The sequence below is a fragment of the Ambystoma mexicanum genome, chromosome 8 (assembly GCF_040938575.1).
Source record: "Ambystoma mexicanum isolate Mex_15411 chromosome 8, UKY_AmexF1_1, whole genome shotgun sequence".
NCBI lineage: Eukaryota > Metazoa > Chordata > Amphibia > Caudata > Ambystomatidae > Ambystoma > Ambystoma mexicanum.
Window position 1 is genome coordinate 1,218,275,217 of NC_090929.1, and position 17,261 is coordinate 1,218,292,477.

The following is a 17,261-nucleotide window of genomic DNA, read 5'->3' on the forward strand; positions in this document are numbered from 1 at the left end:
AATCCTGCTTCGACGAGGCTTTCCCGCCTTGACCTCCTTGGCGACGACGGCGGGGTCCGTCTGACTTGCCTCGTCCCCTGTAAGCTTCCTGAGACGACGAACGGGCCGCTTGACGGTAGGTGGAAAATCCGCCGCCGGAACCTTTGGAGGCGCCCTTGCCTCCGCCGCTCCGAAAGGGCGGCCGCCGTTGCTGGAGAACCCCGAGAGCCCGGGCCGTCTCCGTGTCCGCTTTAATGGCTTGAAAGGAATCGTCCACTGTTTTCCCAAACAGGTTGTTCCCATCGAACGGCATGTCCAGGACTCTGGTCTGTACGTCTTGACGGAAGTCAGTAGCCTTGAGCCATCCACGCCGTCTAAGGCACACGCCGTTGCCCAACTGGCGAAATCCAGTGTCGGCGATGTCCGTCGCAATCGTTATGGCGTGGTCCGACGCCACCTCACCTTCCTGCAAGATCTCCAGGGCATCCGCCCTCTTGTCGTTCGGTAGGAAGTCCAGCAGGGGAGCCAGTTTGTACCACAGCTCCCTGTCGTAGCGGGCTACGATAGCCAAGGCGTTGGCCGCCTTAATCGTCGTCGCTGCAGAGTGTCCAATTTCTTTCCCTCGCCTTCCGGCGGGGAAGTCGACGTGGAGGCCGCACCCCCCCCACCCGCTTTCTTCCTGGCCGCCGCGGAGACGACGGAGTCCGGGGTAGGCTGTGCCCGGAGGCACAAGGGGGCCGCGTCCGGGACCCGGTACTTCTTCTCGTACCGGTCTCTTCTAGCCGGCGTCGTGGATGGGTTCTTGAGGAGGGCGAGGCCCTCATCCCAAATATCGTCCAGTAGAGGTACCACGAGGACCGTCTTCCTCTTGGCCTCGCGCCGTTGATAAAGGAAACCTTCCTTCTTCTTCTCCTCAGGGCAGAGCTGGAAGAGCTTGGATGCCCTGGCGATCATGGAGTGAAACGATCCAATCTCGTCGGGCGGGGAAGCCCGGGTGGGAGGTGACGACGGCAGATCCTCGTCGTCCCCGTCGCGGCCGTGTCAGTCCCTGTATCATCCCCTCGAGTCGTGGACGGGGAGGAGGGCTGAATGGGGCGCGACGGCTGAAAAGGAGGTGGAGGGTGAATCCTTCTTTTCTTGGGGGGAGGGCTGCCAGAAGGTCCTGGTTCTGGGTCCCCCGACGGGAGTGGTTCCTCCGCTGGTGGTAACGGTAGTCTCGTCCTTATCTCTGAGCATAAGGACTGTATAGCCAACAAAATGGCCGCCGAGTTGTCTTGCGGCGCTGGCAGAGGGGAATCCGACGGGCGGTCAGGGGCCCCGTCGGCACCCTTTGACAATATCGTCGTCTCCTGCGTCGGGATCCCTCCCGACGGGCTGGTGGTCTTCCACGCCAAGGCCGTGGCTTAAGACCTCGATCAGCTCTTCCTCAGAGGTTGAGGCCGAATCCACGACGACCTCCTGCCCCCCTTTTTCTTCTCCGCCGGAGGTTTCACGGGGGTCCTGTCGATGGGCATAAAAGAGGACTCCCTCCGCGGTGGCAGGGAGACTCTGAGCCCCGAGGTCGCCACCACTGGTGTAGCCTCCACAGGCTGAGCCAGGGTCGCCGCGACTGTCTCGATAGAGGCCTTGGCCGGATGGATTAAGGCTTTCACCACATTAGGTGAGCTCACCGCCTTCTCCTTAAGGGGGGGGGGGGGACACTGCCTCGCTCCCCCTCCGATGGGGCCTTCGAGCTCGACCGGGGCCTCTCCAGGAGCTTCGCCGGGTGCTCGGCCTTCCTCTTACCCGACCCAGAGCGTTGGCTCGTGGTTGATGGTGCCGGGGAGGATGCGCCCTGCCTGGCGCCCGTAGAGCCCGAAAGTTCGGCGCTCCCGGTGCCAGCGGACTTGCGGTGCTTGGCCTTGTGTTGGACCCCCGTCGCCGGGCGTCCTTAAAGGTCTTAGAAGACCGCTCAGATTTCTTCCTCTTCATCTCGCCGGACGGGCTCTTCCCTTCCAGCCAGTTGGCGAGACGTTGATGGCGGTCCTTCATGGTCCGCTCCGACATGTTGCCGCAAAACGCACAGTCCTTCTCCACGTGCGTCTTGTCCTCATGTAGGCAGTAAAGACAAAAGGAGTGTTCGTCCTCCTTAAAGACATTCTGCAGCTGGCATCCAGGGCAGACCCTGAACAGCTTTCCAGGCGTCGAGCTTCCCTTCTCCTGGGCCATGTCCGAGATGGGCCTGAGAAACTTCTGGAGTCCTCCAAAAGCGTAGCTCGACGAAATCTTCACCCTTGAGGGGCGTAGACGAATCCGACACGGGTCCCCGTTGATCGGATGGAGAGTCGGTGGAGCTTGAGGCTCTTTTGACCGAAAAAACGAAGTTTTTGAGAAAAAAACGTGAAAAAATAGCACTAACGCTCGAGAGCAATAGCACGAGGATCCCAACACATGAATGTGCGGTAAAAATCTGAAGATGGCTGCCAGAGGCGGGGCTTAGGTAGAGGGCAGTCATTGGCTGTGGTCAGTATGACGCAGAGATCAGTGATTGGTTACTACTACCAAAGACAGATCAGAAACGAAACTGATACTGGTTTTTTCTTTACCGAGGATTCCCAGCCTGACGACGGGGAATATTCATGAGCATGTGAATCCATGCCAGACCCCATGCTGGAGAAGATGGGATTGCTGAGCATTTTCTGGCTGCGGCTGAGACCTCAGACACTTGGGGGCAGAGTCTGGTACTCTGTATTTATTAGAGTCTATCCCGCTTGGGTGGTGCAGTGCTCAGGGTCTTCATTAGGGCCAAGCCCTCTTCCCAGATATCGTCCAGCAACGAGACGGACATGATGGTCTTTCGTCTGGACTCCCGTCGTTGGTAAATTAATCCTTCCTTTTCTAGTCTCCTCTGGCACTAAATGGAACAGCTCTGAGACCCTGGACATCAGTGTGAAACGAGCTGACCTCCTCCGGCAGAGAGGCCCTGTTGCGTTCATCCACACCCACTGGTTCCCAGTCTGTTGATACAAAGCCCTGCCTTGTCGGTGTCAATCGCCGCTGTATCCGCGCCCGTGTTCGTGGATCTCTAGTCGGAGTCAAATGTGGAGGTGTTGATTGACGCCTTGGGCCAGGTAGGTCTTTTGCCTTACACTTGCGCTGGGGGTGGACTCACTGGATGTGGTCTTGGGGGGCTCTTAAAAGGTGCAGAGCCTGGTGTGGGAGCCAGTCTCTGATGGATTTCTGAAACCAGCGTGTGTAGCGTTGTTAGTATTACCAAGGACATGTCCCTCGGTTGAGGTGTGAAAGGCATGAGAGATTGAGGTTCTGGACTGATGAGCCTCCTCTGGTGAGGCAGTGAAACTGATTGCCCTCCATGGGTCCCCCAGCCCCCCACCGAGACGGGTCCATGACCCCCTTTGTGGACCGAATAATCTGTGGGCAGATTATCCTCGCCCTCATCCGAGCTGGTATAAACCAGCACCGGCTTCTCCGGGGCAGTCTGCAGGCCGCTACCTTGCTTAGGGTCGGCAGGAGCTTTGGCTCTTCTCTCCTGAGACTTCTGGGGTGTAGCAACAAGGGGAGCCGTCCCCATTCCAGGGGCCTTTGAGAGGCACTGCAGCAGCTCCTTCACGCCTTGGTGGCAGTGACACACAGGGAGTAGCTTTCATCATGACCATGGACACCACCTTTGTGGCCAACCCCCCCTTCAACAAGGTCGTCAACATGGTGGAGGCAGGAGCCTTTGTTGATGTGGTCATGACCATTAACAACAAAGTTGTTCTGGCCAGTTGAGCTGTCGATGTTGTCGGCGAGGGGGGGCAGCGAAGGACTACCTTTTGATCTATTATTTGATGTCTTATCTGGCGATGGTAGGCAGAGTTTTGACGGAGTCAAGGACTCTCTCTTAGAGGGAGCACCCCTCACAGGTAGGCACACGGTAGAAGTAGTAGCATGACTTTGCCTGACAAGGGTCAGGCAAAGTGAGGCAATTAACTTAAATCACACACACCTGGCGGCCCTTCCTTTTCCCCAGAGGAATAAAAGGTGGAGCAAAAGAACAGAGGGCAGGAAGAGACGGCTAAACAGGTGCGGCAGTTCAAGAGAAGGAGAAAGACAGCAGGAAATGGGAGGGCAGCCAGGAGAAAAGTGACCTTGCCCTTTTTGTCCCAGACCGTGGAAGCTTCATGGAAGAGAGCCTAAGAACGTAAACAATAGCACAAGTGTCTTGCAGCAGATATCAACGGTACACAGAGAATATCAAAACTGATAAGCGAGAGCAAGGAACACTCCTGCTACCGTGGTACCGGCCTTGACTCCAGTAAAGCCAAAATCCAAGCAGTTCATCATAGCCGGTGAGTCGAGGGGAGAACCGATAAGAACCAGTCTGTGTTAAATGAGAAACGCAAAGTGGCAAGTTTGAACGTTCAATGAACTGTGAAAGAATTGTGTTGAGGGGAGACCAACTGCAGAAGGAACCGACACCCCGTGTGTGTCGCTCCGAGCGACTCGGGTCGATCCTTGTTTGAGTAAAACTCCTCAAACCAGAAGGCCGTAGGAGAGCCGCCAGAAGAGGTCAAAGTGGTCATACAGGAGGTCTAGTAAAATCCCTGTACAATCGGAAGACTTTGAACTACAAAGATGACAAAGTAAGGGACGTGAATCCTGCATGGTGAAAGTAAAAGGGAAGTGAATCCCGTGAACATAGAAAGTGAATGTGAAGTCTGCAAGAGTGAACCCAGAAGAGGGGTGCTAACGAGAAGGGGCAAAGTCTAAAGTCAGAGAAACAGTGTGTTGACAAAGGCAAGGAATGTTCACCAAGAACTGTTTGAAAAGACATTGAGAAGCCAAGGGAAGTGAACCCCACTAAAAAGAAGACAGAAGTACACCGTTTGTCATTTGGGGTCCGAGACCGGCCGAGGGAGATCCAGGGGTGGAAAGCTAACACTCTGAAAATACGAGAAGAAGAACTTTTGTGTTTGTTATTTTTCTCAGTAAACCCATCAGGCCCTCAGGGTCAGGGTCAACCTGCAACCCCAAAGGCCTTGATATTGATGGGAACTGTTTAAAGGATCAGCACCCAGAAGAGGGGCACCCCAGGGTGAAACCATCACCCGACAAACTGCAAAGAAGAACTTTGCGTTTGTTTATTGGATACATCAGGCCCTCGAAGGCAAGAGACTTTCCAGAGGAAGAAGACTCAGCCATCGAGGGTCTGAATAGCTGCCAGTGGAACTGTCGACTTGTGCTAGGAAAGCCCGAGTGTGTGCTGTGCTCCAAGCTCCCATCTTACCCCGTGCACAATACGTGGGGAAGGGAGTCCCAGGCTACCGCACCCTGACATATTATTTACAAACACTTCTTTCTTTTCCTGAAAACTATCCAACACCCTTTTTGTATTAGTTGTGAGGTTTGGTAATAGGTTTCTTATTATAGGCCCTTATTATTTGACACAATGCCACTAGGACTGCCTTATTTTTCGTTTTTTTTCATTTGATGGTCGACGCTTGGCTCCCATTTTAGATTAGGGGTTTTTCCAACCTGCATAGTTTAAATAAACACCCTTGAACTTGTGTCTGTCTTTACTGTTGTCACAATGAGTTCCTCATAGCAAAATGAGGACTCCCAACACTAAAGCGTGCAGTAGAAATCTGAAGATGGCCACTGGGGGAGGAGCTTAGGAAGAGGACGGTCATTGGATGAGGGCAGTATGAGATTAGGACAGGGATTGGTTTAGAGGAGACCTAGAGAGCAAACTATTTTTCTTTTGCCCAGGATTCCCAGTCTGACAACAGGGAATATTCATGAGCATGTGAATTCATGCCAGAGCCCATGCTGGAGAAACAGTATATACACATTGAGAATTGGGTTTGAGAGTAGGAATGATACAACCGCTGGGCAATTTAGATACATATATGGTTTGGTTTTAGGGCAGTTTTGAGCCACTGATAGCAGAGGGATACCTTTGAGTTCAGAGGTTGAAGTTACAGTTGGGAAGAACTAGAATAGTGAAGGGGCAGAAACACAAGGCAGAGCATGCAAACCAGTGGACGATAAGGTTGAGGAGGGCCTCTGATCATAGGGAGGGTGAAAGAGTGGGCGGGGGCAGACAGCCAAATGAAGGGTATAGACCAATAATAGTTTTAAAGACTACAAGGAATTAAAGAGGGAGTGCTTCTGCATACATAGATAACCCCACATTCGGGTGGTGAGGAGTGGCAGTTGATAGAGGCCCAAGGTGTTAAAGTTCAGTAATTTAATGCAAGGGGTTAAGTAATACAGGTGAAGGCCCATTAAGAGGCTGGAGCAATAACCCAGACTGTTAATGGTTGATGGTGGAGATGCACATTCATTGTGTGATAGATGTGGCGGGATGGATTTTACAGATGTTCAGAATACCCAGCAGCTGTCAAAGTAGATGTAACGAAATGGAGCCTGAACATGGTGTTAAAGACTACCTGCAGAAGGTAAGCAGACAGGGGGAATGAGGCCGGAAGATAAGCTCTGCCTTAGCGAATCCAGGTACCGAATCCAGGTATCGAGCATTACAGCTCAATTACAAATGGCGAAGAAGTTGGTGATGCGAGAGGAGAACTTGGAAGTAATAGAAAGTAAGGATAAACAGATATGAGTGTCGTTAGAAAAACGAAGGGGGGAGATTACTTTAGCAAGTGAGGGGCAAGTACAGATCCTCGATGGGCACCCACTAAAAAGGAGAGGTTTACTTGTTCTGGAATAGAAATGATCAGGGGGATAGGAGATGGCTGGTTAAGGGTGAGTCCTTGCGGCAAAGATTCACGCTTAAGGCAAGGTAATGAGGGAAATGCTTTCTTCTTCTTTAGCCCATCTAACATTTTTCCTCATTTCGTAAATCTGAATAGAGACTGGATGACAATAGTGGTCCTCTATGTCTAACCATGATACCAGAAAGAACTACAAGAGGGCAAGCCATTAACTATTCATACAGGAAAAATATTAATGAATTTATAAAAGGTACTGCTGGATATGCTGATAACAGATGAGAATAACTTAAATCATGCAGATAAACTACATGTAGCTTAGATTTGTATCAGTCCCAAGTAAAAATGAAACAGACAAATCTTTAAACTCTTGGTAAACCTCAGAAATTGTCTATTACACTAGTGCATAAACAGCTCTGGAAATCAAAAGTTGTGGGTGCAAAACATACAATTTCCGTTTGTTGTTTTAAATGGCGCTCCCTATCTGCAGCAAACTTCCGCATCTCCTGGTTGCGATGAATCTCTGCTTCTTTTGCCTGGTTTAGAAGTCCCACCTTTTCTTCCATCCATTTCTTTCGATCATTGTTATGTTTTTCTTCGTACTCCTGGAGAATTGAATGAAATAAATAAAAGCATAAAATACAAAAGTGTAAACATTTGGAATTGCAATTTTCATATAAAAGTCAGTCCCACTGAATAATATAAAGTCAAATAATAAAATCCCGTTTAGATCAGAAAGAAGAGCGGAAAGCTGTGGTTACTGGTTTCAATCTGCCAACAGAGGAAATTTCGCTGAAGCCTAAAGTACGTAACAATGAAAACTCAGACATTTGATATAGGAGCAGCCAAGGACACCTCCCATCACCTCTAGAACAACTGTCATTTTCAACAAAGCTCAGTGTGTCAGCAAGAACAAATGATTTACCTAAAGTAATGTTCTTTCATGGATTACTCTTTGCCCCATAGACAAAGTTCTGACTTTTGCAACTTTTCCAAACAGAGGGAGCGCACTGCAGTTGCAAGTTGCCATCCAGGACTCTGGAACATCATGGGTAGTACATTTGGAAACTGCTGCACCCCATGCGCTCAGTTCAACCCATTTTACCCTGCACTCAATGGCTGAGGAAGCACAGAGCTGCAATAGTTTGCATGCAATCCATAATGGGGTAGGTTGGGAGGGCCATCAGAGCTCTTGTAATGGTTCCCTTCACTTTTTCCTGCAGATTACTCATCTTAGAAAGTCTCCCACAGGAGGCAGAACCCGAAGGAGAGAATACAGTGAGGAGCTACTACCCCCGCCAAGAAAATCTAAGACTCAGACAACCAAAGCAGACATCCTGTTATGATCAGGAAGTGGTGTTTGTTGAACACGTGCAGAGATGCCCAAGTACAACCATCTGACAAACAACAGGGACTTGCACCTTCAAAGAAATGGTAACTGCTAAGTGTTTGGAGCATTGTGTGCGATTTATATTGTTGAGCTCTGCTTTGAGTGGAGATCAGCCGTTTGTCAGCAGGGACTATTGGGCCAGGTACGGCTCCTTCACCCATGGTGCCCCATCCACCACCTGCATGAAATCAATATGTGCGCAAAAAGTGCTTTGTTGTCAACCTGACTATCAGTGATGCATGCAGAACTCCCTGTGGGGGGAATATATAGGACTACACCAAAAATCATTACTGAAGGTCAGCCTGTAACCTCTGATATTTGTCTAGACACAGATTTAAACACCAAATCTGTTTGTTTAGATCAGACATATAACTTGAGCAGGTCATGAGATGAGAATTCAATAGCTCGATAAAACCAACAAGTATACCCGAAAAAAAGACTCCAGTGAGACAAGTACCAACCGTTTTAAGACCTAGATTGATACCAATAGCATGGAGGGGATTACTAGTTCTCCTGTAAGTAACCTTAACTGACAAGATTCTAGAATGGTTGCATCACTTATTTCCCACACAATTGGAGTATAGGGTCCTCCATTACAGATACTAAATGTAATGGTCGAAGACCATGTGATTTATAAAGCATCAATCACAAGATTGACTCTGGAACTTGTGTGATTTTGTCTCTGCAACCACAAGGACTGATTTAACACAGACAACAGCATTAAATATTAATTGCAAAATAAGGAACAGTAATATTACTGAAATGAGCAAACGTTGCGGAAATCAAAGTAGTATAACAATACATCACACCGAGGCAGTTCTGGGTCATAAAAGCCTGTTAAACATGCCACATTTTACCTTGATGAATTCTACGGGCACAGATTTGTTTTCTGACTCACTAAAAAGTCCTCAGACCACTATACTGCAAACCAACTTTGGTAAAGGTGCCCTCATCAATTAAAATATCTAAAAATAGTTCAATTAAGACCGCAGTGACCCAGATCAGGGTATTTGATGTTTTATTTACATAATTAGTAAAACTGAGTCACCATTTTGCAAGCACCAGTAAAGTATAGTAGGGATTTAGAGGAAAGCGCATCTATGCTGAAGCTGAATTAAACAAACTTGCTACACATGAAACACTTTCACAGAGCTTACAAAGTAGTGGGGGATTCGGATCAGTTGAACTTGACTGCCGCTGTACTAAATATTATTTTGTCAGATTCACAGATGTTGTCAAATTAGACTCTGTTGCGGTTCCTCCTAGTCTGAATGTGTCCGTAAGGGGTAGCAAGGGATTAAAAGACAGAACAGCTGCAGCCTGACAGTGTCAAGGAGGGATCATCAGTTACAACCGGCCACTCTAAAGCCTAATTGCAGACCACGGCCATTTCTCATGGTCCTAATAACAAAAAGCGCATCATGTATAAATAAAGAAAATGTAAAAAGCAGGAGTACGGCGGAGCCACCAGGGGACGCACAGGCTACGGCAGCCTGATTCCAGCACTCCTCTACCCTCTGGAGCATTGAAGGACCTGAGCCCCCCTTTCTTGCACCCACCCCCCTGTGGCAAAACATCGACTGATCCTGCTGGGGGAACTTCTACTCTACCCATGGAGCAAATCACGACCCTCAGGACCCACGGCAAAGTAGAGAGCCTCACCCCCCATCGTGCTACGTAGGGGGAGGAGGAGCCGCGACCCAGCTCCCATCGGCCGTGTTCAGCTTGCACCACCGAAAAGACAGCCCCCTCCCAGTCCCTGAACACCACAGCAACCCCCTGGGAGGGGGATTCAGCCACCATCGGGCCAGCGCCTCAGCGTGGATCAGAGACCTGCAGCGCCGCATTCGCACCGTCTACAGAGCTCGAAAAGAACCCCACTCGCTCCCGCCTAAGGAACTTCGAGGGGTGCCGATTGATCCACTCACTCCCCTCCAGTGCCTTAAGTGGCACTACAAATCAAGCCGGGGCCCATCGAGGGGGCGTGGCCTAACAACGGGGTCTTGATGGGCCGTTAGGCCACGCCCCCTTGACGAGCCCCGGCTCAATGGGCTACTGGCACCCGTGCCAGGCAGCCTTTTGTAGAGATTAGCACCCTCTCCCCTATCGGGGAGAGGGTGCTGATCTCTGCATTTATTTTGTATAGGCTTGCCTGGCAGGGGACAGCGCCTCGCCTATTCAGCCTTAATGGTGGTGCTGCCCCTCGCCAGCTGGGGAGGGGCAGCGTCACCATTAAGGCTGAAAGGGTGAGGCCGCTGGAAGCAGAGGCCTTTTTCCTAAAGACTGAAACTCTAGCGAATCCGCGGGAGCTTCAGTATTTAGAAAGCAAGGCCTCTGCTTCCAGCGGCCTCACGTTTCTCCATAATGGTGGCGCCGGCCCACGTGCATCCCTTGATTAAAGGGATGCCTCACAGGTGCGGCGCCACCATTATAGCTGAAAGGCATTTTTTTCTGAAGCCTGAAGCTCTCGCACACGAGCGAGAGCTTCAGGCTGTAGAAAAAAATGCCTTTTCGCGTAATGGCCGGGGCTGCCCGGGGACATTAGTGGGCCCCGGCAGGGCCCCGCCTCAAAACGAAATTTCGGAGCCTGCCGGAGCCCACTTAAAGCCCTGCTCCCCTCTCCCTCCTGATCCAGGGAGCGGAGCACCGCAAGCCTCCCTTCTGTGCAAGGAGAGCCCACTGCCTCCGGAGGGACTCCACAGTAACACCTGACGCTGCCATGGGCCCAGGAGAGGACCGGCCACCAGCGAGGATAACAGAGGGTGAGGCCGTGGGAGAGGGGTAGCGAAGGGGCCCAAGACAGGCCTCCAGGAGGGACCCTACCCTCCTATGACATACTGGCCAGCTGGCCCCTCCCCCGCCAGCCCCTGCCTCACCCAACATTACGCTGAAACAGCTCCACATCTTACAGAATTTTCCCGCTGGGGCCCCCAGCACCTTGGACCGCCTCCAGCTTCCGGGGTGCCTCGCCCCTTATCCTGATAAACTGGTGAAATTTCAGGAGAGTCCAATCTTGCAGGGCCACAGAGCAAAAGGAGTTCACAGAACACTGGCCCCACGTTTGGAATCAAAGTGTATCGCTCTTTTCATGGGGTAGAACCACCTTATACCATCTTCCATGGCTTGGCCTCGCCTCCCTTTCGTTCTAGAGCACACAAAAGCTCCCTCCGAGGGGTAGCCCCCCCCCCTCACTTGAACACAGGGCCCTGCACTCTCAGGGCTCTCGTCTGGGGGCCTCTCCAGATACACTTCTAACTGCATCCTGGCACCTCCGCAGCACCAACAGAAGTTGACACCTCAAGAAGCCTCACAGCGCCCAGGCCCCCAGTCACTGCTACGCTGGGCCCCCACCATCCCGCGTGGCCTTGGACTTGCCTCAGCCTGTGGTAACCCTGTAAGGCCAATAAATACATGTTTTGGACTAATAGGGGAGGTATCACCTGTCGATTCCCCCAGTTTATGTATCACACAATGAGATTAAAAGGTATTACAATTTGTTCAAATTATTTTGACTTCATACAAAATATGTGTCCTACAATTGGCTTGCCATCCAACATATCCAACTAAACCCTCATGTAGCAGCTACCCTTAGATTTTGCTGCTTATCGAGGGTGAGGGGATAGGGAGAGAAACTGGCCCCAACTCAATCTAGTCACCATTGATTTTCACAAAACATTCTATAACTGTTGGCAGTTTGCTTCGCAAATGAAATATCACAATTTTATTCTTTTTTCTTTGCTTTGCATTATCACACCTTAAAATATATACAAAACAGAAATAGGTTTGGATACATTAAAATACCGTATGTTGGTGTAGTAGAGATCACAATTTGCACCCTAGTTGTATTCCAGTGCAATGTTGTTCTCCGAAACAACCTTTCACCCGGGTATTAGAAACCTCTGGGTATTAAGCGTGTTATAAATAACCTATCATATCATATCAAGGCTAAAATACATTTTTTTTCCGTAAATTGACTCTTACCATGCCACTGGTGTATTCCTTTTAACAAAAAAGGGTCAGATCTGGCCTACCGGTTTCAGTGCTGTTACAATCGTTCGTCCTGCTCTCCCCGATACTAGTGCAAATCCAGCTCCCTCGCACCGTCTCAGGCATTCCACGCACTTGGCACTCGGACACAAATAACCCACAAAGCCAGAAGTGGGGTTGTAAAAGTGCTGTAATGTTAACACACACACCAGGCTCTGGAGGGCTGCATCGACTCTGCCCCCTCCCAGGCCTGGCTCATACTTATGTACAATGCAAAGCTACATATTATTCTCCTCCCATTAGCCGTACGTATTCATAACAATAGTTCATTTCGCCGAAGAAAAGGCAATCAAGTACATTTCGTAACTTCAGATTGTCTTTGCAAGTCAGGCTCTTATCAACCTTGGGACTTGAGCCAGCAGCATCCGAACTGTGTACATTCTCGAAGGGAGGGCTGTTCATGCCCGTCTCTGCGAGGCCTGCGGCATTCCACAGCTAGCTGGGCTGGTTGTGCTCTGGTGGTTCTCTGCGACATCTGCTTTCATGGCTGTTAGATGTTTAGGCCAGTCCTTATGTCAAATCATTAGGCCAGTGTTCCTGCTTCAGATGTGATGTATCTCGAACCAAAAGAAAGTGCAGAATCAGAAATGTACCACGTAACATGTGCCCACTTTTTTTTCATCTCTTCTTATTTTATCTATCAATCACTAACGAAAACCCTTGCACTACTTCTACATAAGCACATTGTAATAAAACTATTCTTACTCAATAAAGAAGCAGAAAAATAACAAAAAACATTACCAAACTAAGACAGCTAATTTATGTCTTTACTCATCTAAAGCCCTTCACTGTACTGTATTGCATAAACACTGCCACCTATTAACCTCAGCCATAATCTAGAGTGCATCTAAAACAAACATAACTACATGTCCCGCCCTTTCCAGCTCTGAGCATCCCTGTCACTCTCACATTCAGCAACACCACATACATGTGCCTGTCATGTTTGTTTGCACTGTCCAAGTCAAACTCTCCCTTACTTTCCAATAGATAGTAACCCTCTAGTACCTCCCATTCCCTAGGTGCACCCGCAGTCAGTGTCAGCAGCCACTTGTCAGTGCTTGTCATATTTTTCCCAAGTAGCATCTTCCATGGTGAATACCTGGTCGCTGAAAACTCTCAGCAGTCCATGGAGAACAAATGACAGCCAGTCTTGCCACTGTGTGTCTTTCTCATCCATCTGTTTGAACTGCTCCTTCTTGGGCACCTCTTTCTGTTTGTTCTTCCATTGAGCCACACAAATGTCCATGTGCTCCTGCCACTCATCTTTTGCTGTGGGCCCCCAGGCCCTCTCTGTCGGGCACTGAAATGCATTGTCTTGCCCTTTCTCTGCATTGAGAAGCTTAATCATTAGTTCATCCTCTGCTTTCCAAATACCCAGGAGGCGCTCACATTTCCTTTGATCCTGCTTCTTGCTCTTCTGTAAAATAATCTCCACCACTTCAAGCTGTGGCCCCTCCATCAAATGACACTCCTTATCTTCTATGGATGCCATTAGCTCTGGCTGTGGATCATTGTCAGGTGCCACGGGCCACTCTCGCTCAGATGCAGTTACCATCTTTCTTCCCAGATGCAGCACCACTGATTGTGCTTCACCATGCTTTGCTCTTTCCCCCCCAAACACTATTAAGTGACGCTGACACTGACCACCAACTTCATATGTGGGCCTGTCAATGTGCTTCTCTGGTGCACATGCCCTGAAAGCGTCTTGTTGTGATTTGACATTCTCTGGCATGTATTCGCTTGACACTACACCTTTCACTATCATCTTGTTCAATTCCTTGTCTAAGGTGCACACTGCACAGTCACCTGTCCTTCTGAAATTCAGTTTATTTATTGCCCCTTTGTCTGGACATGCCTTCCCCCATTTTGTCAGGACCCCGTTTGCCAAATCAGTCATTGCATCTCTCTCTTCCAAAATGTCCTCCCTCCGGTATCTTGCCCCACTTCCTTCCCTTTCTCGGAAATACATAGAGCCATCCCCACAGCGTTGTGCGTCATCAGCTGCATTCAGAATGTCTGCCCACCCCTTGGCGGATCTTAACCTTTCCTCCACATTCCCTTCAACCACCCTCCTTATCTCTACTAGCAGCTGCCATCTTGTGCCGATCATGAACTTTTGTGTAAGCATTACTTCAAAATCTGAGCGTCTCTGATCACTCTGTACCTTTTCTTGTGATTCAGCACTTCCTCCCTTGTCCATTCCCTTCACCACCCTTTGTAACTGATGTTCGTGGGCAGCCCCAAACTCCTTCCTTTGTACCGACTGGGGGATCACATCCCAATTGTGCAACATGCTCTTCAGCCTTTCCAGCACAGCCCTTGCCCCCGACTTATATGACAGATCTTCACCCGCCTCTTGCCTTGTCAGTGGACCGGCATCTGCCATGTTGCCACTGAAACTGTATTCTGTAATCTGTATTCTTTAATCTCTTTTATTCCTCTTTTATTCCTCTTTTTATTCCTCTTTTACTCAACCTTCAGACAGACCTCCCACTCTGTGCCCTCTACAGCATCGACCCTACACCCACTCTCCACGCCCCGGTGCTCTGACTGTATTACAGGTGCCTAAGAATGCTCTGCCCTATCTTTGTATTATTCCTAGAGTCCCTGAAGACTCCAAATTCCCCAAATTCCACTACCGCAACATGCAACAGGGTCCGCGAAAATGTTTTCACTTACCCGTTGTATTGCTGTTATCTCTGTGCACTTGATGAACAGAAGAGCTCCCGGGTTTCGGCACCATATGTTACAATCGTTCGTCCTGCTCTCCCCGATACTAGTGCAAATCCAGCTCCCTCGCACCGTCTCAGGCATTCCACGCACTTGGCACTCGGACACAAATAACCCACAAAGCCAGAAGTGGGGTTGTAAAAGTGCTGTAATGTTAACACACACACCAGGCTCTGGAGGGCTGCATCGACTCTGCCCCCTCCCAGGCCTGGCTCATACTTATGTACAATGCAAAGCTACATATTAATCTCCTCCCATTAGCCGTACGTATTCATAACAATAGTTCATTTCGCCGAAGAAAAGGCAATCAAGTACATTTCGTAACTTCAGATTGTCTTTGCAAGTCAGGCTCTTATCAACCTTGGGACTTGAGCCAGCAGCATCCGAACTGTGTACATTCTCGAAGGGAGGGCTGTTTATGCCCGTCTCTGCGAGGCCTGCGGCATTCCACAGCTAGCTGGGCTGGTTGTGCTCTGGTGGTACTCTGCGACATCTGCTTTCATGGCTGTTAGATGTTTAGGCCAGTCCTTATGTCAAATCATTAGGCCAGTGTTCCTGCTTCAGATGTGATGTATCTCGAACCAAAAGAAAGTGCAGAATCAGAAATGTACCACGTAACAAGTGCTATCAATATTTCTCCCACTTTCTTCAGGGCCACAGCATGCGTTCATGCTGCCAAAAGGGAGAGTTCCAATTATCTCTATACAAATTCACCCCACCCTGGTTTGGTTTGTTTCAGGTTTCAATGGATGTATCAGGTAACTGATAATTTGTTCGGATGCACGTTATTAGTGCATCCCGTTGCGTCCTGATATAACAGGTTACGGTGAGGCTGGACAAACTCTGCCTAACGTCCGCGATCCTGTGTTTTGTAAGGCCCTCACTCCCACCGCGGCGTCAAGCAACAGGCAACTGGCTTCATTCTCAATTCGACATACCTGCCAGGACGATGTTCGTCACCAGGAGCCGTAGCACAGCCAGACTCAACAGGGTCAAGAGGAGCCGGGCATCCCTAGGCGACCCAGGATCCAGTGTCTGCTTTCTTGACCACCCAAAGCGACCAAGCTGAGAACTGACCATTCAGCATCCCTTTCTACCAAGAACCGAGCACAACTGTTGTGCCCCCAGCACTTCAGCTCGCACATGAATTGGTCCGCTGCGCTGCAGCAATTCTGCCGCGATCAAACCCCCCCAGCACTCCAAGCAATGTCTACTACTATGTCGACCCCTAACCAGGACGATGCGCAGTGACCCGGGGTATGGCAGCCCTGTTGAAAGAAATTAAAGGTTTCAAGGCAGAATTCACTGGGAGACTGGACGGCCTAGACAAAAAAGTCGACAACATGGATGATCGTATCCAAGGCCTGGAAGCGAAACTATCGGTTGATCTACTTGAAACCCAATTCGACATGAGGCTAGCCGAGCTGGAAAGGCGGGAAGAGAAGTGCGATCCAAAGATGGATGATTTAGAAAATCGGGAGAGGCGCAATAATCTGAGATTTCTTGGCTCCCCAGAACAATTCACACATTAAAGCTGGGAGAGCACTGTATGATACGCAACGTTTGAAATATTTATAAGGTCCGTGTTGGTCCCAGAGGTGGCCCGGAACGCATGAGTAAATCCAAAAGGTCAACGCCGCTCTGGAGATGATTTTTGCTTTAACCGACTATTACGGGGGGGTGGGGGGGTGGGTTCAGATGTTTACCGCGTTTGTTATAGTTAGGTGGGGTAAGGGATGGTGGCCTGGCCTAGCAGCGATTCCCATGTTGCAGGTAAACCAGGTGCTCATGGTGGGGGGGGAGAGGGGGTCGGGATAGAGGAAAGCATAGGTCACGTTACGTAGAAGTACCGGAAACTCTGCTCCAACATCCAAATGGCTGATACAAACTAGACACTGGCACTGGGCTCGCTAAACGTACAGGGGTTGAACTCTTCCCCACAAACGCTCCCTAGTAGTAAGGGAATTTAATCGCCTAAAATTACACTCGTTTCCCCAAAAAATCCACTGGGTGAGGGGAAGGGAGACACCCCTAAGGGCAAGATCTATTCAGGAAATCTTTCATGCCTCAATCCCTTCAAAGAAAAAAGTTGTTGCCATTATTGTTTCCAGGGAGGCGCACTTAAATCTCCAAGCAGTTTGTAAAGACCCAGAGGGCTGCTACTTGATGGTCAAGGGGGAAATTAGGGGTGCCAAGGTCCCACTAATCTCTATCTATTGTCCCAATGAGGCCCAGGACCACTACTGGGAGGTGATCACACCCAAAATTATTTTGTTTGCTGAAGGCGCACTGATTGTGGGTGGAGATTTCAATATGGTCCTCCACCCAGAGGAAGATAGACAAAGCTTAAGTTCTCCCACTGACGCCCCACACCAAAGACGCCTAGCTGGCCACTTCCG

The 17,261-nt window shown here is 49.7% G+C and overlaps 1 protein-coding gene across 3 annotated transcripts in view; it reads right to left on the minus strand.

Moving 5' to 3' along the window:
* KIF20B (kinesin family member 20B) overlaps positions 1-17,261 on the minus strand; it is a 2,369,321-nt gene that overhangs the window by 496,084 nt on the left and 1,855,976 nt on the right. For all 3 annotated transcript variants that reach the window (XM_069611316.1, XM_069611317.1, XM_069611318.1), the window contains exon 26: positions 7,145-7,300. In XM_069611316.1, coding sequence (XP_069467417.1) covers positions 7,145-7,300 — 156 coding nt within the window. The remainder of the gene's footprint in view (positions 1-7,144; positions 7,301-17,261) is intronic.